This window comes from Dendropsophus ebraccatus, chromosome 13, assembly GCF_027789765.1.
Source record: "Dendropsophus ebraccatus isolate aDenEbr1 chromosome 13, aDenEbr1.pat, whole genome shotgun sequence".
Lineage (NCBI taxonomy): Eukaryota > Metazoa > Chordata > Amphibia > Anura > Hylidae > Dendropsophus > Dendropsophus ebraccatus.
Window position 1 is genome coordinate 47,355,347 of NC_091466.1, and position 24,389 is coordinate 47,379,735.

At 43.0% G+C, this 24,389-nt stretch overlaps 1 protein-coding gene across 1 annotated transcript in view; it reads right to left on the reverse strand.

Moving 5' to 3' along the window:
• Window positions 1-4,659: 4,659 nt before the first annotated feature.
• Window positions 4,660-24,389, reverse strand: part of HIF1A (hypoxia inducible factor 1 subunit alpha) — a 36,853-nt gene continuing 17,123 nt past the window's right edge. Inside the window, exons 2-15 of the mRNA XM_069949487.1 lie at window positions 14,406-14,596; window positions 12,695-12,840; window positions 12,020-12,104; window positions 11,443-11,555; window positions 10,921-11,123; window positions 10,514-10,620; window positions 10,189-10,336; window positions 8,498-8,724; window positions 8,141-8,409; window positions 7,773-7,895; window positions 7,175-7,548; window positions 6,743-6,851; window positions 6,448-6,574; window positions 4,660-5,940 (exon numbers count right to left, since the gene is read on the reverse strand). Coding sequence (XP_069805588.1) covers window positions 5,789-5,940; window positions 6,448-6,574; window positions 6,743-6,851; window positions 7,175-7,548; window positions 7,773-7,895; window positions 8,141-8,409; window positions 8,498-8,724; window positions 10,189-10,336; window positions 10,514-10,620; window positions 10,921-11,123; window positions 11,443-11,555; window positions 12,020-12,104; window positions 12,695-12,840; window positions 14,406-14,596 — 2,374 coding nt within the window. The 3' untranslated portion in view covers window positions 4,660-5,788. The remainder of the gene's footprint in view (window positions 5,941-6,447; window positions 6,575-6,742; window positions 6,852-7,174; window positions 7,549-7,772; window positions 7,896-8,140; window positions 8,410-8,497; window positions 8,725-10,188; window positions 10,337-10,513; window positions 10,621-10,920; window positions 11,124-11,442; window positions 11,556-12,019; window positions 12,105-12,694; window positions 12,841-14,405; window positions 14,597-24,389) is intronic.

Consider the following 24,389-nt stretch of genomic DNA (forward strand, 5'->3'; position numbering starts at 1 on the left):
GTACAATCTGTACGTCCGCATGCCCATCTCACGCAAGCTATGTAGAGCTCCTGCGCGTTCATGCGTTGGTTGCCGTGGAGACCCGGAGTTTTTTTTTTTTCTTTTTAACTTTATATAAACATACAAATTATAATATTGCTTATTGTTTGATCATTTTCAGTTGCAGAGCTGTGTATTTATCTGGTTGAGGCTGAGGGATAGGGAGCAGTCATCCTCAACCTGTTTCACAACTGCAACTCCCATCGTGGATTCTAGGGCATTCTGGGAGTTGCAGCAATGCTGCGCTATAGTCAGCGGGGGTATACTGTATGGGTGGTGGGTATTGGGCAATGCTCTGGTGAACTATACGCCCTGCCATTCCTTATCGTGTTAGCAATGTATGGGAAGCTGTGATTTGGAGGTAATGCACAAACCTTAAAGGGATACTCTAGCGAAAATCTTGTTCTATCAAATCAACTGGTGTCAGAAAGTAATACAGATTTGTAATTTACTTCTATTGAAAAATCGTGTCTTCCAGTACTTATCAGCTGCTGTATGTCCTGCAGGAAATGTTTTATTTTCAGTCTGACGCAGTGCTCTCTGCTGCCACCTCTGGCTCAGACAGGAACTGTCCAGAGCAGGAGAGGTTTTCTATGGGGATTTATATAAAACCAGTTCCTGTCTGGGCCAGAGATGTCAGCAGAGAGCACTGCGTCAGACTGAAAATAAAACATTTCCTGCAGGACATACAGCAGCTAATAAGTATGGGAAGACTTGAGATTTTTTAAGAGAAGTAAATTACAAATCGATATAACTTTCTGATATTAGTTTATTCAAAAGAAAAAGATTTTTTTTGCTAGACTTCCCCTTTAACATAAGATGTGCCTACTGGACCCTTACACCTATCCTCTAGGCTAGAATACCTACTGAGCAATTTGCTAAAAAAAAAAAAAAATAACCTCTGTAAGCCTCATCAGAAGCACAGTATAGTCCCATAGCAGGCTATACAGGAGGTTTATGGCAGTGCCTTAAAGGGGGATGCCAGCAAAATATATATAATTTTTTTTTCTCCAAATCAACTGGTGTCAGAAAACTACATAGATTTGTAATTTACTCCTATTTAAAGTTCTCACGTCTTCCAGTACTAACGAAGTGGTGTAATCTCTCCAGTCTAAGGGTATGTGCACACTGAGGAATTCAGACGGAACCTCAGATGCGGAATTCCCAGCTCGCGCCCGCTCGCAGGCTGCAGCGGGCACGCGTGTTTTCACCAGTGTCACAGACTCCATTCTATGATCGGGCGGATTCCTTCCTCCATCCAAAGAATGATCAAGTTAATTCTTTGGATGGAGGAAGGAATCCGCCCCTGCATAGAATAGAGTCTATGACACGGGCAGAGATGCGCACACCCGCTGCTGTCCCCTAGCGGGCGCGAGGGACGGATTACATAACGGACTTTCCATCTGAACTCCTCAGTGTGCACATACCCTGACACAGCTCTTTCTGCTGCCACCTCTGTACATGACAGTAACTGTCTAGAGCAGTAGAGATTTTCTATGGGGATTCTCTACTGCTTAGGACAGGGACAGAGGAGGCAGCACAGAGCACTGTGTCAGACTGGAAAGAATACACCTCTTCTTGCAGGACATACAGATATATATACAAATATATATAACTTTCTGACATCAGTTGATTTGAAAAGTAAAACATTTTTGCTGGAGTTCCCCTTTAATGGGGCTATCCCAAGATAAAAGCTATCCACATGTTAGAGGATAACTTGCTGATCAGCGGGGCCCAACCGGTCCCACAATCACAACCGGTGACCACAATCACAAGAACAGAGGTCAATTGACCCCTTAATCAGTGCTTCTCAAATTGTGAGGCGCCCCCTAGCTGTTGGTGAGGCAGTTTTTACAAAAGTGACAATAACGTGCACAGTCCTGTTCCTGGCCGCAACAATATTAGGTTTAGTAACATTATTGACTCATTTTGTACTGATTTAATGTTATACAGAGTTAGGGAAACATGTGAAGGGTAGACTGAGCAATAGTTTTTATTTCTGCAAGGACTTCCTCCTCAGATGGTGAGGCTCCAGCATCTTATTGGCCTGTCTGGTGAAGCTCCGACATCCGATTGCTCTGTTGAGTGAGGATCAAGTAGAAACAAAGTTTGATAAGTGCTGCCCTAAATGAATATAGTGGAAGCGAGCATGCTCAGCTGCAGCTCCATACATTCTCTATGGGATTTACAAACATAGCATGGCAGAGTACATGAATTACCATCGCTATAGTGAACTAGGGGAGAAGGGACCTCTGTTATTGTAAATGGGGGGCCAGAGGTTAGTCTCCCCCTACCATAACAGAGCACAGGGCTATGTTTGGTATTGCAACTCTGCCTCACTCACCTGAAGGTTAGGTTTGTATCTGCTTTGGAGGCTCCATTTATGGCATCCTTTGCAGGTTTCACTTAGCAGAAGCAAACACCACCAGGAGGTCCACTGCACGCCAGACACCAACAGAGGCCGACAGACCCCAATGACTCTAATATTGTCTGTCAGGATTCATCTGACTGGATATGACCAGGTGGAAGGCCAGAGCGCAAGCTGCAATTATTTTGCCATTGTATACTGATTATATATATTTTTTTTTATTGTATTGTATTTTATTTTTTCCCCAGCTGATTGTACTGCTATTTAAATCCTGACTGCTTAAGAGAAATACAAGAAAGTGTTTAACTTTTAAGTGCATAAAATTTCAGACATAGGAAAAAATACTGCCAAATGTTGTTTTCCATAAATACAGCAAATAAATAAATAAATAAATATACATACATATGCGCACACCCTTCACATCTGACAGAAGTGTCCCTTTAACTCTCAAGTCTCAGACTTGACACCCTCCAAACACCCCCAGACCAGGGTCTGGGAAATCACATTCTAGTGATCAGTGGGGTTCCCAGTGATTATACATTTATCACCTATGTTGTGGACATGAGAAATGTTTCTTGTTAGGTATATTCCCACTACAGAATTTGCACAGAAATTTTAAGAAGAGTTCGCTTCCGCCTGTGCCATTGACTCAATGATATTCTGATGCTCAATCTGCTAGAAATTTCCACGCAAATTCTGTAGTGGGAGTGTAAAGTAGAACTCTGGGCAAATTTTTTTTTAATGTTATTACATAAGGAAAGTTAGACAAATTCCTAATATACACGCATTATGGGAAATGCACATATAGTGCCATTTTCCTCAATTTAGTACATAAGGCAGGCTTCAATTTCTTTTTATTTAAAAAAAAAACGTGACGTCACAACTAGAGATGATCGAACAGCGCTGATGTTCAGGTTCGTACGAAGTCGAACCATCGGTATTTAACTCCCGCAGTCTTCCCGTTTCGTAGGGAAGGTGGAGACAGCCCGAGTCCCGCCTGGAAAACAGGAATACAACCTATGGCCCAGGCTATATGCCTGTTTTCCAGGCGGTATTCGGGGCTGTCTCCACCTTCCCCACGTAACGGGAAGACTGCGGGAGTCAAATACCGATGGTTTGAGTTTGTACCAACCTGAACATCAGCGCTGTCCGATCATCTCTAGTTGCGACGTCACGTTTTTTTTTTTTTGTTTTTTTAAAGATAAATTGAAGCCTGCCTGATCTACTAAATTGAGGGAAATGGCACTATATGTGCATTTCCCATAATAAGTGTATATTAGAAAAATTGTCTCTCAAAAGGAGACGAATAGCATGTATGTAATAACATAAATTTTGCCTGGAGTTCTCCTTTAAGGATTGGCATAACCTCTGATTTCAAATGATTTAGTGTCATTTATATATTTTACATACATCACCAAGATGTGCTATTGGCCTGTATAGTATAGTGCCCATATATTATCAGCCTCTACACAGATTAAAGTTGTTTTTACACAAGTGTTTCATCAGATTATGTAGTTGCAATAAAAAATAAATTATATATATATTGTTTATATGTTTATATATATGTTTTAAAGTTGTGTGCAGGAGCCAAGACATTTAGCAATAGAGCCCAGAAATAGCTGCATATTCATGATTTGGTTTTCTGCTCTATGGCTTAGGCTAGGTTCACACTGCGTTTTCAGCATCCGTTTAACGCATCCGTTTTTTTGCAAAAAACGCATGAAAAACGGATTGCAAAAAACGGATTCATTTGTGTGCATCCGTTTTTCCATTGACTTCCATTATTTAAAAAAACGGATCCGTTTTTTTTGGCGGACCAAAACGGACCAAAAAACGTTGCTGACCCTATTTTTCTGGACGTTAAAAAAACGGATCCGTTAAACGGATGCTGAAAACGCAATGTGAACCTAGCCTTAGACAGGTAAAGCACTTGGTCTTTGTCATGTGTTGAGGCTGAAGCTAATCCAATGACAGGTGTCCTCATACAAAGCATTCAGTGTCCCATTCACAAGTCTAGACAAACACGCATAATTGACATAAGCCAAATTGCTAGCATGTGTGGCCTGGTCCACATATAATGTTTATTGATGTAATAAAACAATACATTTAGTGTTAGATCCAACCACAAACAGCAAAAAAAGATAGATGGGGAAAAAATAAAAAGATATTTGCACAGTCTGCAACATACAATCACACTGAGAAGATGTTGAACGTTACGACAACCCCTAAATAAAAAAAAATATAGAGAGACGTTTCTAAACAAGTTTTTTTTACTAGATGGAAAATCAGAGGATGTTAAAAATGCTAAAAATCAAATACCAAGCAATGACATATGATGCCGTTCTGCTAGCATAGAATCTTTTTTTTTTTTTTTTTTTTTTACATTTTTCTTTATTTCATTTTTTTTCTTTTTAAAGTGAGCTTGAATTTCTATACCACAGGTGAGCGGTAAACATGTATATTCCATACGGTTACAAAATTGCCATGGAGTCTTACAACTACAAGCAGGAATTTTTCTTTTTAACTCTGAGCTGTCATACAATCTGCTACATTACAAGTCTCTTATGAAAGATTTTTTTTTTGTATTTTTTAACTGTATAACTCTACTGGTGTATACCCATCTTCGGGGTGGGGGGGAAAAAAAAAAAAAAAAAAAAAAAAAAAAAGGTTGTGATGATTACATTTCTATCGTCTTATTCTCTGCCGCAGCCATTGGGTTCCATTGAGGAGTCTACATTACAACATGCGGAGCAATGGTAATATCATCAGGCCTTAAACATGATTTTTAGACAATATGAACTAAAAAGAATCAAACAAAAAAATATATATAAACTAAAACTTTAAAAATGCATAATATATATTGCATGAAGAACTTGCTGGTATTTTTTTTTGTTTTCTTAAGAAAATATATATTGTGCGATTGTGACTACAATGCACCGCTGGCAAAGCATTGTTTTCTGTGCATAACATAGGAGAATGACAACATGGAGATCAATGACATAAGGAAAATAAACTGAACTTTTAATGGAATAAACAAAGAAACCAAGGAGGATGTTTTTGTGAAGTTTTGTCTTTAAGCATAAAAAAATGCAGACAGAAGGTGCACCTTTGGAGTTAATATAGATTATTAAGTAGTATATGTATTGGTGTGGGTTGAGCTGGAAGAGATTTCTTCTGTTAAAAATAGAAGAAAAAAAAAAAAAAAAAAAGAGAAAAAAAGAAAATATATAATGGAAAAGATGGCCAAGTGGAGCAGAGATGGGGCTAACTGAAGTATTGCGGTATTGTAGACAGGCTTCTAATATCTGATCTAGAAAATATAAATACACTGCTTTGGGTGGAGAAGGTTCACAAGTGTCCAGAAGTGGAACAAAGAGAGGATCAGTTGGCTTGATCAAGGGCTCTTAATAATTCCTCTCCCTGTAGCAGGTTCCTATTTCCCTGTATGGGAGCGTTCACCTCGCAGTCATAACTGGTCAGCTGAGGAAGTCCAGTGCCATCCAACGACGGTCCAAGCAATCGACTGGCCATGTCTAGAAGGAAAGAAAAAAAAGCTCAGAGGGAACACAATTTTCTACTAAATTAAAAAAAAGTTGTCAAGTTGATGAAAATTCTTTTGAAATGACCTTCCTCTAAGAACCTCTGGGTGACAACTGATATGGCTGCCTGGAATGAAATTAGGACTGTCAGCTACAATATGTAATTCTGTATTACAATAACTGTAATAGTGGGAAGAAAAGGACTTATTAATATACAGTATTAGTTCCTTATCAGGTCACATGGCTGTCAAACTCTCTGCCTGTGGCCATTTAAAAAGGAACCTTCATTGTTCACTTCCAGTAACACAGCTCTCTTTGTAATGAGCTATAAGAACCTGATACAAAGTTGTGTAATGTAATTGCACAATGGATAAGCTGTATTTGCTGAACCACTAGTACCCCTCTTTGAGAACACAGAGGTTCACTCGTACGTCAGTACATACTATGTATATGTATGGGCATCTATGAAAAGTATTGCAATAAAAATACTGTATAAAATACCTGTGGACAAAAGGAGAATTGTTCTTTGCTCTGCTCCAGTTGGCCGTTCCAGGTCAGATCCTTTAACACGTTTCCACAAGAGAGAAGAGCTTGGCCCTGGGTCAACAGTTGTTTGAAATAAAGTCCCCTGAATAAGAAAACAATCCGATTGTCAGCTCATACATACTAAGCAAGAAATACAGTATACTGTACAATAAGTTTCTGTGTAGCATGCAATTTAAAAAGTTCTTCCATTCGTATATAGGCATTCATGACCACAAGGTAAGAGGAAAAAAAAAAAACCTCAAAAACTTACAATTCCCACTGCTTGAAACAATGGACCGTCACTTTCAATTTTACGTTTCCTCTGGGCGTTATGTAATGCAATCATCTTTGGACTGATGTCGTCATCCAGGACTGTGGATCTGTGAAGAAGGGGAGAGGTTGTGGTAAGCAGGTGGCACGGGCAAGAATTTCTATCATCATTTATATATGTCTTCTATCCCTGGTACTGCTGCTCTGACAATACTTAGAGATACTTACAGCAGGCACTATAAGAGCTGATGTAAGCAAATCTGTATTATAAAGAAGAAAAAAAAAAAAGCATACAAAAAGGTAACGTACACTCTGAGTACCATGCACCTTATTGCTGCACTTACATAACTCAGCAGAGAGAGTTCACACGGAAACTAATAGATATGCAAGGTCCACCAGAAACTAGAGGGTGCTGTTGAGTTTAGCTGATTACCTTTTACTTGATGAGCTTTGTAAGTGTGGAGTTCCCGGACGGGAGCAGTCTGTCTTTTCTAATGTCTTATCTGTTCGTACAGGAGAACTTGTGCGACTCCGGTTACCATTATATGGTGAGGATGGGGCGCTAAGCATCTGCGCGGGTGAGTGGACAATGATGGTCTTGGGGTCACTCATTGCCTCTGTGCTGATAGGCTTCAAATCAGTGGTGATGGGTGCGGTGGTCGGCTGGAACAGATTGGTCATGTTTCCTAAAGGCTGGGATGATGCCGATTCACTCTCTAAGGAAGAAAGCTGATCGAAGCTTCTGAGCTGGAAGTCATCATCCATTGGGATGTACGGAGCCAACATTTCCAGATCTAAATCTGTTTCCTGAAAGGAAAACACAGTCGATATAGCAATGCAACACAAAGTAATGGTAATAAGAGTATAAGGATTCTCTCCCCCCACGGCATCACATCTACAGTCATGCTGACTCTCTATTAAGCGTTCACCGTGTTAAATAATCTATGGTGTCTGCAGTTTATGCAATTAGAATACTTTGTACTAAAAAAAAAAACTGCCCACGCAAACCACAAGCACAGTCATATACAGACCTGTGTGGAGAATGGGGCCTTCGATTCGGTGTCTATTGCAAAGAGTTTCTCCACCAAGTCCATCTTAAACTCCCTGGAAATGTCACTGTCTACTTCAAAGCAATACTCAGCAGGTGTGCCAGGCTACAGAAAAGAACAAAAAAAAACAAAACATTAACATCTAATAAAGGAAAATATTATAATCCATCTACATCAATTCATGTGTTACAGACTATGAACTAGTTTTAGTTATTGCTTCAATGCATCTAAAACTAAATAAAGCAAATCAATAGATTACTTCCTCTTTAAATAACCATTCATGGCTAACCTGGCAAACAATTATCCCTCTAAATGCTGAAAGCCCCCTTATTACAGACAGTGGTCAGTACCTCGGTGGAGCTCTGGCTGCTGCTGATGTCTGATGGGCTGGACGGCTTGGAGAGTTGAGGCATGGTGAATGCCAGCTCTAGTTGTTCAGGAGAGGACTCCATCTTTATCACCACCTCCCTGTTTAGCGCAGGGTCAGCATTGCTGCGTAGAGGCTTAGGTTTCTCTGGAAGCGGGATGGGAGACACCAACATGCTCTCCGGTGGCTTACTGGTCGAGTGCAGCATTACATCATTGTACAATGGAACCTCATCAAAAGGCTGCTCAGAATCTAATGGGAAAAAAAATACATGGAATCACCAAATACTATAAAAGACATGGCGAAAACCGTACAATACTATAATGAAATGAATACCTACCACTGGAACTGAAGTCTAGTGCAATGATCTCATCTCCAGCGTCTGGTGCAAGAACAGTCAGCGATTCTGGTTCCTTCTTCAATTCATCAAACAAGCTGCTGGAGCTGTCATCGTCTTTGCCCAAGTTAGTGAAGATGGCAGGCATCTTTATGTTACCAGGTTCAGTTGGTGCCAGATTAGACTCTGTCTGGCCAATGGATAGAATCAGGTCTTTCTCCACAATGCCACTAATAAAACAGAAGAAGCAGACCATTTATTAAAAAGTCATATTGTAGGACTCAATTCTACTAAAGCTGCAGAAATCAGTCAATATTAGCAGCGTATGAGGCTACCAAAGATAGTGTATTACAGTTCTTGGCTATCACTGGTAGCCTCATATGCAATGAAGGTGTGACCACTGCGCCATCACAACAGGAGACTCAGACCCCAGTTCTTGAGATCATACACTACATGATCATCCACTTATCCTTTATATGTGTTGATTGATGAACAACCCATTCAGAGTATATCAAAACAAAGGAGAAGATGATGATGATGATGATGATGTAATGTGTTAAGAAGTCTCCAGACTGTGCAGAATGCCTGCAGTTGTACAGCCATTGCCAGAGGTGACTGGCAGCAGCTTATTTCCTTCTTGTCAAGGAAATAGACTGAGGCTGGCTTCACACACGGCCACTGCAGTTTTTGTGCCAGAGCCAGAAGTGGATTCAAATGGGATCAAAAATATAAAGGGAGGTCTTGTACTTCTCTTTCCTTTACACACTTCTGGTTTTGGCACAAAACCCACAGTGGCAGCTTTCCAAAAAAACCGCTGTATGTAAAACAAGCCTTAAAGTGACACTGTCCTCCCCCCACACACACACTTTTGCATTATGACTTCTCTACACAGGTGTAAAGGGTAAAGTTAGCAGTTTGTATACCTTTTTGTATAATATATGTCATGGTGCTTGTTCTAGTAAAAAGTGATATTTTATCAAATGCAGATTGTGCTATCTGGGCGGGGCTTCACAGGCGAAGCACCACTTAGCCCCACCCACAACACCACTGTTGGGCCCCGCCCCCAGTGACGTAATCGGCGCATAGGCCTCGCCCCTCAACGGCCATTGGACAAGGCTAGTCGAAAGATCTAAGCCCCCAACCTCTCTAGGTCGGCCCATTACAAAGGCCCCTGAGGGGGCGTGGCCTACGTGCCACTGACGGTTGGGGTGGGGCCAACTGTGTTGTTGTGGGCGGGGTTAGGTGGTGCTTCGGGTGTGAAGCCCCGTCCAGATAGCACAATCTGCAGATGATAAAGGATCACATTTTACTGGAACAAGCCCCATGGCGTACGATGTAAAATGAGGTATGAAAACTGCTAAATTTACCCTTTACACCTGTGTAGAGAAGTCATAATGCAAAAAAAGGGGGGGGGGGGGGGGGGGACAGTGTCACTTTAAGTGCATGTTTACAAGGGAGACGGATGCTGGTAAATAAGTATTCGTCCAACAGTACCTTAAGAACAGGTGGATTTACAGATGTAGCAGAGCTCTGTTTGTCCTTAAAATAATGCAACAAATGTAAACACTGTCCTATAGAAACCTACATGATACATAATGAATATCACAGGACACTCAGCACTGTAACATCTAACCATCTGAATACTTCTCTACTGAACGTATAACTAAGGCCAGGATGACTTGGTTGGCACTTACCTTAAGACGTAGTTAACGCACACAATGCATTGTGGTTGGGAGTTCTTTGTGTTGTAAATAACGGTGGCTTGTGTTTCCACCCAGACGAAGCCCCCTTGCTTGGCCAGCATTCTGTACTGTCCTGTAGTCACTTGTCCTTTTGTGAACACTGGGTAGAGAAGAGCAGGACATGTAAATCTACAAGCCTCAGAGACAGCTAGTAATGGAAGAACTTTCAATGTGCTTTATACTGTAGATTGTACTACCCCAACCCTTTCCAAGTATTACATTTCTACTGTATGTGTATCCAGATTTCAAATGCAATAAGGCCTAAATTCAGACTTACTGTCATGATGTGCTTTAGTCAGGTGGTCAGAGTCCAGTGCATGGTAATACTCATACACCGACCTTCCAAGAAGCTCTTCTGGTTCATATCCAACCAGTTCTGTTACCCTAATTTAAAGAACAAGAATTACTTTTTCAGTCATTTTGACACATATGCACATTATAGTAAATGTAAAAACATACTTACTATCACTTACTATCATACAAGTTACTATCGCCAATGGTTAGAGAACTGTCTATTATAGAATAACCTAAATGCTATATATCCCAACAATTAATAGTTCTGTTCTCTCCACCCTTCCTTGTACCACTTGCTCGGTAAAAAATGGGCAAGATTTCTGCTAGAACATAAGTATTCCTTTTGGCCAGCAGATGGCAGTGTTCTCATATCCTTTCTTCAGTATATACCTTTCGTCACAGTAAGAAAATTTCATGTCAAGGCTGTGGCGGCTGAGAAAGGTTTTGCTGTCCAATGGAAATTCAATGTTTGATGGGTGAGGGATTGGCTCGCAGATCAGCACCATGCAAGTCATGGGAGGCTTTTTGTATCCACAATGGTTCTGATTGTTGCAGAAGTCATAGACCCGCATATGCCCCGTGCAGTGAAGGACCTGGAAAAAAATATATATAAAAATTATTTCTTATGTTCAACACGCCAATAGGTTACCCAGTCCTGTAAAAGGTATAGCCCATCTTCAGGATAAGCCACCAATTATAACTGCTGGCTAACAATTCTCAGCACTACTAGTTGATCAATGCGGCACATTGTAACAGCTCATCAGTGAGTGCCATGGCCTCTTTAATGCTTATATAATAATAACTGTACTGTAAGGCACTGCATTGTTGCCCTGTTTAAGTGAATAAGACAACACTGCAGTACCTTGCACATCCATCACTAACAGTACAGAGAATTTGTTATCCTTTCCTCACCTTCCATGTGGCAGACTTGATATTGACTGTCCTTCCTCGACTAGTCAGCGTGCACTTCATTCGCAGGAAGAAGCTCCGCTCTGTGATCTGCTCCTTTCCCTTTTTAGCTGGTCCTAGGAGAGTAGGGAATACTGTTAGTTCTTAGAGCTTGTGAAGTCCTTCAGACTCTCTTAGACACAGGTAATGACACTGGATCTATGTGCTATCGTACAGCTTCTATTTGATCTTTCAGACAATGCTGGGAGTAGCGATCCCTCTGCATAAGGCCCCGTTCCCACTGAGCAAAGGTAGCGGAATTCCGCGACGGAATTGTCCGCCGCGGAATGCCGTTAGCCTCCCGCTCATAATGGGAGTCTAACGGCATTCCGCAGCGGACAATTCCGTCGCGGAATTCCGCTACCTTTGCTCAGTGGGAACGGGGCCTTATGCAGAGGGATCGCTACTCCCAGCATTGTCTGAAAGATCAAATAGAAGCTGTACGATAGCACATAGATCCAGTGTAGAAAAAAGAAATTTGCATTGTGGGAGTAGTTGAAGGGGTGCATTGGCTCCTGGATACACTTCCATTAGTACTCACCATTCCTAAACGTCAGCATCTCCCTTAGTTCTTCATGGTCACATGGGTGGGTGAAGTCAAATACACTGTGCCCAGTAAGTTCAAACTATAAAAAAAAGCAAAAAATGATAGAATTATTGAATGAATGATTGAATAGACAATGTACCACATTTACTGCTGGTGCTGCTCCTGAATGTCAGAACTATAAGTGGCCATTTACACACTAAATAGAGCACAGATGAGGCTAGTAATTTTGGTGCACGAAAGGGTCACACTATAGGCCAGGATCGGTGTATAAACATAGTAATTGGCACTGTTTTGGCCAAATTCAACAGATCCATGCACAACCTTGCCTGTCTAAAAGACAGCTAGGGCTTTTCTCTCTGGACAGATTGTATCTAGAAGAACGCACGACGTGTGATGAACTACCACAGTGTGGCAGCCTCCTGCACATGCGTCCCCAAACCAGACACTCTAAAACCACCAGAGGCAGCATGCCAAGAACACAACTGCAAAACCCACAGAAAACTACATGCAAATCAAGCTACAGACAACATCGATAAGAGCAAAATACGCAGGAATAAATAAATCATGTGATAAATTTGTAATGTTGCAGACACAAAATGCATTTGCAGCACACTTAGTTTCCTGTGCAGAACAAGTCAGCAGCAGGAGGAGATCTGCACCCATCCATACCTGTGTAAGCCCCATGCACTTGTTGACGTTCTCAGACAGGTAAATCATGTCTCCTTCTTCAGTTAGGACCAAAACAAACCCTTCCAAGGCCTTCAGATAGAAGCAGTTGAGTTGTTTCTCCAGCTCAGACTCCGCATCAGTGTCACCTGAAAAGCACAAGGCATTGTTACTCATCGCAGGAATAAACTCATCAGGGCAGATATAATCACAGCCTATGTCAAGAGGACGACCTGTTTAATCATTGATGTATTTGGTTAAATAGATAGAACTAAGAACACCCTGAGAGCGGCTAACCCCTTTAGTGCTGTCTTCTGCAAATAAGGATATAAGTCTCGGTACAAAAGCACTACACAGACCACAATGACAGCTGACACGTCACCTCCACCAAAGGTTTCCTGATGTGGCTTACGGTTACTTCTGATCTAATGTCATAGGCAGACTGGTACAGATGGGCAGGTGAATTTCCTGCTGACAGATTCACTTCAAAAAGTGTTACTAAAGGCCCTTTCCCACAAAACGATTATCGGCCGCTACGGCCAATAATCGTCCCGTGGAATAGAAGGCAACGATCAGCCGACATCGTTCACGTCGGCTGATCGCTGCTATATCAGTTGCTTGGTTTTCAACATGTTGAAAAACAAATGACTGCAACGATCTGCTGCCGTTGCTCCGTGGAGTGGCGGTAGCAGACCGCCGCTATCTGCTATGGGCTGCCCAGACGATCTAGCCATCACCTGGGCAGCCCCCCCCCCCCCCCAGCTCCCCACGGCCCCTCTCGCACTCACCCGCAGGGGACGAGGAGCAAATGAGCGCTAATAGCACTCGTTTGCTCCTCATAGTCGCCCCAGGGAAAAGGGCCTTAAAGGAGACCTGTCACCCCCCGTGTCGGGGTGAAGGTCGCCCAACCCCCCGCTAAAGTCCCACGCCTGAAGCCGGTCCCGGAATGGAGATATCCCCGTCGGAAGCCCGGAGCGCGCTCCTGAGACGAGTCTGACGCCTATAGAGAATGAATGGAGCCATTCATTCTCTATAGGCATCGGACTCATCTCAGGAGCGCGCACGGCTTCCCACAGTGATATCTCCAGGTGTGGGACTTGGAAAGAAAGGGTAAGTATAAGGGTCTCTAGCGGGGGCCGGGCGGCCTTCACCCCAGCACGGGGGGTGACAGGTTCCCTTTAAGAAAAGGAGTGAGAGGAGGGAGAGTTTTTTAGCCAAGTTCTTCTCCCCACTCTCTAGAAGGGGGGCCAAACAAGTGAACAAAACCTTACAGATCTATATCTAGTTATTAAGTAAAACTATAGGGATACAACTTTTCATAGAGCAATAACTGGAAGCTTTTAGTGATCAGAGAATATAAAAGGTGTCCATACACATTAAAGATGACAACAGTGGAGTATATCAACTAGAGAGCATGTTCGAGTCCATCCGAACCCGCACGTTCGGCATTTGATTAGTGGTGGCTGCTGAACTTGGATAAAGCCCTAAGGCTATGTGGAAAACATGGATATAGTCATTGGCTGTATCCATGTTTTCCAGACAACCTTAGAGCTTTATCCAAGTTCAGCAGCCACCGCTAATCAAATGCCGAAAGTTCGGGTTCGGATGGACTCGAACCCGAACCTGGTTTGCTCATCTCTAATATCAACCATGTTGGAGGAAAGAAAAAAGAAAAAAAAAAAAAAAAGGCTAGATAAACATTACATGCACTCACCTGCATCGAGCAGTTTCCTTATACGCAGGTAGCTGATGGTGAGTCTCATTATGGAGGCTTTATCGAGGTGAGAGCTGACATTGTGAGGCAATGGCAGCTGGTGGGAGAGCTCATAGAAGACCTCAGACTCCTTACTCCTACGACATCTCGCTGCATCTCTGGACTTCTCCTTCCGACGCTCCGAACTGATCCTGCAATTAGATTTCAAGGGTTATTGATTCAAGTTGTAGCCAGTCAAGCAAAAAGTCAGCCTGAACATAGCAGCGTATCACAGGAATAGGATTTTCCTTTTATAATTGATAGATCCACAGATCTACTATTACAGTACTACTTGGCAGCGCTCCTCAGTACATGTTTTAATCTGCCCGGTCATCTGAAGTTCATGGGAATCAAGGTGTAGGGTTTCTTACTAAGGAGACCCAGTTGGCTTATGGCGACTCACTTTCTCATATTAGCCGAACCAGAGTCTCCTGCAAAAGGAAGAAACATCCCTCTATAGCTGTAACAGTTTCCGTGTGTCTCCTACTATTGGAGAAGACAAGGTTATGGACCTTCTGTAGGAGAGATAATCCACATGCTCATATGCATCAATGTTGTCTGCTTTGGTCTGGAAAGGTGCATATACACGCCATATACCACAGATAGGTGTACATACACCCCATATACCCCAGATAGGTGTACATACACCCCAGATAGCCATTCCTCCCCCAAGTACACACTTGGCTGGGCCATATGTGCATATGCTTTCGATAGGGAAGTGGAATAATCTGCAGCCAACGGTAGTTCATAACTTGCAGGATCGGTCATGTTGAAAACCAACAATTTCCCCCTAGGACTGCTGGTCACATGACAGGTCCTGACCTCTGGGACCCTTTGTCTTAGAGAACCTATATAGGCCCTAGGATACTGACCACTGGAATAACTAAGGCATTCTTGCAGACTAGCCCTACCAGTTTCTATAGTCTGGGCACAAATACATTAGCTGTCCCAATGAAGCCATCGATCACTATAGAAGTGAAGGTAGTGGTTTATGAGCTGCTCTTTTCACAAAGTAAAAGCAAATCTGTCCCCTTTACAATGGTGTCCTATGTGCACTTCATGCAGCCGCATTAGACTCTGATACTCCATGTGCATGAAGGAGGGGTATGACCTATTCTGTGCAGGGTCTACCTACTCCTACCACCAGCTTTGCAGATCTATATTTTATATAAAAGATATAAAAATATACTATTTGAGATTCTTTTTCACTGTTTCAACGCTTGTCCTTACAATGCAGCCACAAATAACAGAGCCATGTAACCCACTAAACATCCAGGAATACATGCGGTTCTGACGACTCGTAGTGTTTTATCTGAAGTCTACAAAATGAGAAATCACGAGCTGACGTAAGAGGAGAAACTAAAATTGCCGGGATTAACATCCTCCCCCCCTCCTCCGCTTCTTTAGCATTGTTTAGACATGAAGCACTTGGCTTCCAGGAATTTCCTCCCAAGTTACCAGGCTGCAGAGAGGAGGCAGGGATGTACTGTGTCAGGGACCCCTGAAGTCAGGCAGTACTACAGACCTTACATTATAATAAGTAACAGATCTACAGTGGTGCCCGATCACAAGAGGCACTTTACTAACACATAAGGAGTTAGGGCAGGTTCACACTACGCAATACACCCGGATAAGTTCCGGCGGATTCTGTGGCTCGTACCCGATCATGGCGGCGCGCCTATCCACCCGTGCCATAGACACCATTCTATGGTCGGCCCGATTCCGCTTTCCACCAAAAGAATAGAAATGTCAGTTCTTTCGGCGGAATGCAGAAGATGGTATCTATGGCACGGGCAGATAGGTGCGCCCCAGTGAACAGGTCCGAGCCACAAAATCCGCCGGAACTTATCCAGGCGGATTCCGCAGTGTGAACCTGCCCTAAGCATCCCTGTAATTTAGAAAAACTATTGACAGTCCGATATGTGATCGCTCAGGGTCTAAATGTGTTCAGACCCCAACTCCCTATAGGAAGACATACAGTGAGAGCCAACAGAAAAGAGGTTCTGGCACTCACCAATACTTTCGGCATAAGCCTTCTTCAGCTACCTCACCTTATGCCGAAGCTCGTCATACTGTACTCTGTTCTTGTGATGTAAATTAAGTTTCCATGTCTGCAAAGTAATGGTGAGTGCCGGAACCTCTTTTTTTGTTTAATTCTGCTATTCGTTCAAGCGCACTATATGGAGCAGTGTGCAGACTCTTTTAGCCAATCAAGAAGCAGCACATGACATGCTGCATTGTGTTCATAACCACAGTGACTCCATTTAGTTTCTACATGTCTCTTTCCACTCGGATGGTAAATGAGTATTCAGGAGCATGTTCTAACTCAAAACAGATCAGAGTAAGCAAAAAAACATTTTAAAAAAAACAAAACTGAAACAGCTTAAACTAGGGCTGGGCGATTAATCGAATTAATTTGATTAATTCGCCCAGAATTTGAGAATCGATTTGACTTTTTTGGAAAATCGATTTTCCAAAAAAATCATTGGATTTGGGCGCGCGGGCGGGCTGCTCGCATCCTCCAGCTACTGAAACAGCGTGAGGAGCGAGAGCGCCCAGCAGCGTCCTATGTCCCCGCCTCTGACCCGCCCCCATAGCCGGACGTGTACGAGCGCTTCCTCCCGGCCGCACATGGAGGTCCCCGGAGGAGGCTGCAGATACTGAAGCATCGGGTGATCGCTGCGGGTGCTGGAGCTGTACAGCAGCGACACTATCACCCGATGCTTCAGTATCTGCAGCCTCCTCCGGGGACCTCCATGTGCGGCCGGGAGGAAGCGCGCGTATATGTCTGGCTATGGGGCGGGTCCGCTGCGGGGAGTAGTGCGGGCGGGAGGAGAGCGCAAGTGCCGGTGGTGTGCGCCCGCGCAGAGCGGGTACACCAGGTATGTTCCCTCCTGCCCCGGTCTGCTCCATGCCCCTGCCGATCTGCCCTATTCTCCCCCCGATCTGCCCCATGCTCCCCCCAGTGTGCCCCATGCATGTCCCCAAGTGTACCCCATGCCTTTCCCCCCTAGTCTGCCCCTTGCTCCCCCCAGTGTGCCCCATACTTGCCCCCCCAGTGTACCCCATGCTCTCCAGCCCAGTGTACCCCATGCCCTTCCCCCCCAGTCTGCCCCATGCTCTTAGCTATGTCCCTGACCCTCATCTTTACCTGTACTACTACTACACCCCTCATCTTTACCTGTACTACTACTACACCCCTCATCTTTACCTGTACTACTACTACACCCCTCATCTGTACCTGTACTACTACTACTACACCCCTCATCTTTACCTGCAACCCTACTACTACACCCCTCATCTGTACCTGTACTACTACTACACCCCTCATCTGTACCTGTACTACTACTACACCCCTCATCTTTACCTGTACTACTACTACACCCCTCATCTTTACCTGTACTACTACTACACCCCTCATCTTTACCTGTACTACTACTACACTCCTCATCTGTACCTGTACTACTACTACACCCCTCATCTTTACCTGCACTACTACTACTGCACCCCTCATCTGTTCCTGTACTACTACTACTACACCCCTCATCTGTACCACTACTACACCGCTCATCTTTACCTGTACTGCTAATCCCCTCATCTGTACTACTACTAATACACTAGTACATAGGGCACATATTTGGGAAAACTACTTATATGGGGCACACAATGGGCTTGTCTACTACATAGGGGCACGGGAGGAGCACTGTTACACTGGGAAGCAATATGGTTGTTGTCTCAAACGTCTATAAAATAGTTTCTGATGCTGCAGGGAGAAAAATGTCCTGTTTGTTTAGCAAAAAGAGAAAAAAAAAAAATCGAGATTTAAATCGAGAATCGTCCCAAAAATTTAAAAAAAAAAAAAAAAAAAAATCGAGATTTTATTTTTTGGCCATATCGCCCAGCCCTAGCTTAAACTCACTTGCCTCTGATCCCCCACTTTTTGAGAAACAGGACCTGCCCAGTCACTGAACAAAGTGGTGACACATGACAATGACTGGCTGAAGGGGCATGGCCTATCACTGGTGTGCCACCACTATGTCCCCACGATTGGAGTGTACATAATATGTGTGTTGGAGAAAACAAAGCACTCAGCAATAGGGACTGGGGTCAAGTGAGTAAAAGTTTTTTTATAGTTTTTTTTTTTTTTTTATCCTATGCTGCGCTCTTATAAAAATGTATTTTTTGGAACAGCCCTTTAATTATTATAGATTCAGATAAAATGATCCAAGTCGTCATTCCTGACTAGATGTCTCCTACGATACTAAATGTAAGGAGAGCAGGTCTGACTAGTCACATGTAAGACATAAAACACAGACCTAAAGTCACTTAAAAAAAAAATAAAAAAAAATACAGATCTTTCCAGATCTCTGGGTTATTTATTTTTTTAAATTCCTTTGTTTTAATCCCTCTACCACCTAGTGTCTCGTTGTAGACACCGTGTTAACACAATTCCATAATAGATAATGCTGTATGGTATAAGGAGCCTCTAAACAAGAAGCTCATCTGCTTGGCTAACTGCTGGGAACCCCAGTGCTTGGCTGTGATATGTGAGGGAACATGGCAATCAATCAATTTCCCTGCAGCACCTCCACAGGGGAAATGAGGTATTACACAGTTGCTACTGCAATCAGAATAATACAAGAAAGCTTTGGGTCCTCTGAAGGAGTCTCTGGCTAATAGATGAGGCACCTGTATGGGGAAGACTCTTAATAACTGCTCTTAAAGTGAGTATTGTACATGTGTTTTTGGAAACCAGGCAACCTCGCTAAGAAACAATATGTTTCACTGAAACCTTCCAGATCCTATATTCTGTTTATACAAGAAACAAATCCTTATGCATTCAGCAGGCCATAAAGATGTGCGTCCCATAAACCACCGTGATTAGCCAGCCCAGATGTGAGGCTTGTGTTTGGGCGCTAGTTCTGCAGAACTGATCCCTACTACAGGGGCTTCCAGAATGAGGTCACGTTTGGGCATCGGCCCTTGGCAACTGTGAGTTTTTATTCTGCTGTAGACTCGCAGAAATGGCAAAGATCTCAGCACATGTATACAGCGGCTCCTAACGTGCAGCAAACACTTACTGTAAAGCTCTCCAGGCAATGTAAGAAATAGGTCAGGCTATATATGGCCTTCAATCTCAATGTACAGAGATTATTATTAGCTTTATAAAATTCACTGAATGCTGCCTATACAGAATGGAGGAGCTGCAGGCAATGAGGCAGCGGTGGTCAGAAAGCAGAAAAATGGATATCCAAGTGTATAGAGGATATCCCAAAACTGATCAGCACAATAAAGAATAAGCAGCTGATCAGACCCCACCAATAATGAGAATAAAAGCAAATCACTCTCTATGTAAAAGGAGCGGCAGCGTGCAGCTTAGAGGTCCCATAGACAGTGAATAGAGTAGTGGCCGAGTACATTTGCCTCAGAGGACATGACTGGTGACAACCCAAACACCTGGATAGAAGATAACTTTATATCTCCAAGCAATGTAATGTAATGCACACCTGCAAGTCATCTCCTTATAGGAAACTTGTCATTTATTAGTCCCCATTGACAATTTCTTGCAGCCTCCATGTTTTAGGAAGCCTACACAGCCGTGTTTGTACCGATATGGCTGCTGCAGAACTTCAATGCCCATTAGGTCTAGACACCCTTTACCTATCCAGGCTTAGAGGAAACTTTCCTCTATTCCAAATGTTTTCTGACATTTGTCACAGAGACTCCTGTTTCCATCCATCCGTTTTCTCCTTGTGCACTTGCGATTTGTCAGTTCAGAAGGCTCTGGCCAATCGGGAGCGCCCTGCATTATAATACAGAGTCCTGTTACAGATAGCCTCATGAGCTGAACACCTAACACACGGGCCATATATCATGGGCTGCACATGGATAAGTAAAATAATCTTTCATTTGTTCAACCTTTCAGGAAGCTGGTAAATAAATACCTCCAGTAGGTGGCACTAGAGAACTAAGCTACTTTACTTTGTTTTGTGTCATATCTGAGATTTGTGTTTTTACCATTAGAGAGATTGTCCGGGCTGGACCCTGTATGTCCAGGAAGGGGGTGAATGAAGACAAAAAAATAAAAAATAAAAATAAAAAACACACCACCATGTACCTACCTTCCTTGCTCCTGCTGGTATTGATGTCACTCTGGTCCCTATTGTGCAGCCACTTCTGGGTTTGGGGATGTGACAAACCGTATTCAATCGCTGTCTGAAAAATACCTGCCCAGACAGCCCCTTTAAAGGGGTATTCCACTCAGGTAAAATACATGCCTCCTTCTGGAGATTACCAATTCATTTCATATTTCTCATTACCTTTTACATCTCCTTCCCCCATAGTTCTAAGCTGCTGCTTTCTGCTGTATACACATCCCCTCCCTCCTCATTCCCTTCTGAGACGGCTCATGTAAAGTTTCCCTGGCCGGCTGTTTCTGCACTCTGGCCAAGAAGGTTAATCACAACCTGACCTTAGAGTAACCCTCCAGCATTACAGAGTGCAGAGACAGCTGGTCAGGGAGAGAGGAGGAGACTGAAAGAACAGCTCTCAACAGTTTTCTGTGTCTTCAGCAGAAAGCCATATGCCCAGAACTGGGGAAAGAAGACAGATAAAGTAATAAAGTGTATGGAATGAATTGTTACTCTCCAGGGGGGGGTGGGAGGTGATTCAGCATGTATGATACCTGAATGGGATACCCCTTTATGTAAAATACCTGTGTACCATCTCTACAGTTCTGCAAAGATTTAAACCCTTCCTGCTCTACCGTAATCATATTGATACATAATGCCGGGAGGTGCCCAGTCCACTGTGCAGATTCATCCTCCGTAGAGTCTGTGGATTATGGAGCGTGAGAATAAGGCCTAAGGCTAGGTTCACACAGCGTTTTTTGAAGAAAGAAAAAAAAAACATATGAAAAAAACAGATGCATTTGTGTGCATTCGTTTTGATCAGTTTTTCCATTGACTTCCATAGTAAAAAAAAAAATGGATCAAAACGGATTCGTTTTTTTAACGGACACAAAAGTAGTGTCAGCCAAGTTTTTGTGTCAGTCAAAAAACGGATCCGTTTTGATACTCTTTTTTTACAATGGAAATCAATGGAAAACAGATCAAAACGGGTGCACACAAATGCATTTGTTTTTTCGTCTTTTTTGCAAAAAAACGGATGGAAAAACGCAGTGTACACCTAGCCTAAGTGTGGCAATCCCCTCACTTTGGCAGTGGCTGTACACTTTATAAATTCACCCTATACACAAACACTGCACTTGCTGATACAGGTGTACAAGTCCTGCTCAGCAGACAGTAGCTGTGGTTGGGACTGAACTTTCTGAGAATGTCAAGCACATGTTCCTTCTCCTACACAGAACATTCTGTCAGAGATACTGCTCTGTGCAGCCAGAATATAGATTATAATCACCGGTGAACCTGAACTCTGAAGAACCTTGACTCCGGTTATAACACTTAGAGAAAGGTGGTGGAGCAGAAACAGAACATGCAGCCCTATGTTCCCGCATGTTACAGATTGTGCAATATCTGATAAACATAATGGAAAGGATTACATTGTTGTCCAAGTAGTAAACAAGCTTTAGGCCCTATTCACACGTCCCACAAAGTTGTCCCATTACCCACTGATTTCTATGATGCTATTCACACATTCCACTTTTTCATGACTCCACAAACCTTTCTGTGAAAAAAACAGGACATGTCCTGAGATCAGTGTTTCCGAAACTGTGAATAAGACCTAAGGATGCCTTTACACAGAGAGACTTATCTGAAAGAGTTATGAAGCCAAAGCCAGGAATAGATTTGAAAAGAGGAGAAATCTCAGGCTTTCCTTTATGACCTGTTCCCTGTTTATAGTCTGTTCCTGGCTTTGTCTTCAAACATCTGTCCGATAAATCTTGTGTAAAGGTGCCCTTAGAGTCCACTGCTATGTTTTATGGGCATGCTAGTGTGCTGGGCCCCAGAACAAGTCAATTCTTGGTTCTCCGGCTCATGCAGGACTATGACTATGTGAATTCTAAAGCAAAGCTGCAACGGGGTTTAAGAGGTTGTCCAGTGAGAGAATTTTTTTTTAAAATATTGTGTTAGGGCATGCCAAACAAGAAAAACTGCTATACTCACCTACCTCAATGCCCAACAGCTCCCAGTCCCAGTTTCTTCACCATCATCATCACTGGTTGAGCAGCTGCCCTGGCTGAATCAACTTAAAGGGGTACTCCAGAGAAAAGCTTTCTCCCAGTATTTGAAACACATTACAAAGTTATATAACTTTTTAATATGATTGAATCACCTATCTGCCCTCCCCCCTCAACCCCCACCAGGAAAGTGAAATAAACTCATTCTTACCTAATGACTGTTGACCCCAGGCTGCTCTGTGGAAGCCATTTTGTGACAATGACATCTTCTGCATAGGCACAGCTTCTTGGTTTGGGCTTTCCCAAGATGCCTATTGTCTCCTGTGATGTCTAAGGGACTCTGTAGAACTGTTAGATGGCTTACAGCATTCTCAGCCAATCAGAGCTGAGCAACCTGAGTCCTCTGACAAAGGGAGGCTGGCCTAACAGGGCTTAGACCCGCTTCCCTCCTAATCATGTCATTGATTATGTCATGAATTTACTTCACTTCCTGGTGGGGGACTGAGGGGGGAGGGGGGGGGGAGATAGGGAAGGGGGGCAGACAGGTGATTGAAGCATATTACAAAGTTATATAAAACTTTGTAATGTGTTTCAATTACTATGAAAAAGCTTTTCGCTGGAGTGCCCCTTTAAAGGAGTTGGCCACTTAATAGTAAAATAGGGCACTGTGCAATATTAGTAAGTGTCCTCACTGCCCTTACTGACAGCAGCTTCCTGTGTACCTCTAGCGCTAAAATCAGACTCCCCTCCTCCAGGCTGGATAGCTCTGCCCTGTGGCAAGTGTCTCCATGAGGTACATAAGGAGCTGCTGTCAGAATACACTTATACTGAACACGGAACTATTTTACTATAAAGTGGCCAACCCTTTAACAGAAACCAGGAAGTAGCAGTGACCGCAAGCTGCAGAGGATTGGGGTAGATGAGTACAGCATCTTTTTTAAGCTTAAAGGGGTTATTCAGCGCTACAAAAACATGGCCACTTTTCCCCCTCTCTTGTCTTCAGATTGGGTGAGGTTTCAAACTCAGTTCATTGAAGTAAATAGAGCTTAACTGCAAACCACACCTGAACTGGAGACAAGAGAGGGGGAAAAGTGGCCATGTTTTTGTAACGCTGGATAACCCCTTTAACACACCCCAGCAAGATATAAGCATTTTTTTTTCCAATAGAAACAGTCGTGTCCAGAGTTCAACCAAGGGCAAGGAGAAAACATGAATAAATGGAATAGAAGGATATAGGCCACGATATATTACCAAGGCTTTTTTGCTGCAACTTTATGTCACTGGATTGAAAATTAGCACAATTTCTGCTACACGTGGACACAGGCGAGTAGATAATTCAAAAATTGTCACATTACAGGTAGAACAATACAAAAGGCAATTTTTTTCTTTTTACACCATACAAATATTTCTATGGCAAAAAAAATTAAATAAAAACGAATGCTACCAAAACACATATGTTAAAAGTTACAGCTCTCATGACATATCACTTACACCTATGTAGACCAAGTGGGCTGAGGCCACCACATGCCGGGGTTGGCAGCATTTAGCATCCCCCTGACAATAACCTATGCGGGAATAACACTCCTATGTCAGCTCAAACCACATGGCCATTGAATTCTGTAAATACGGTTGTCTTCCTAAAACACTAAACCACCAACTATAGTGGCCGGCTGTGTTTTGGACTAGGGCTACACATAGGAAATAGCATCCAAGTCATGTTACCAAATTATTTTATGTAACTTGCTGTGGCACAACATTACTGATATAGTCAAACTGCAGAGAAGCTGCAAGCAGGTTGCAGTAGC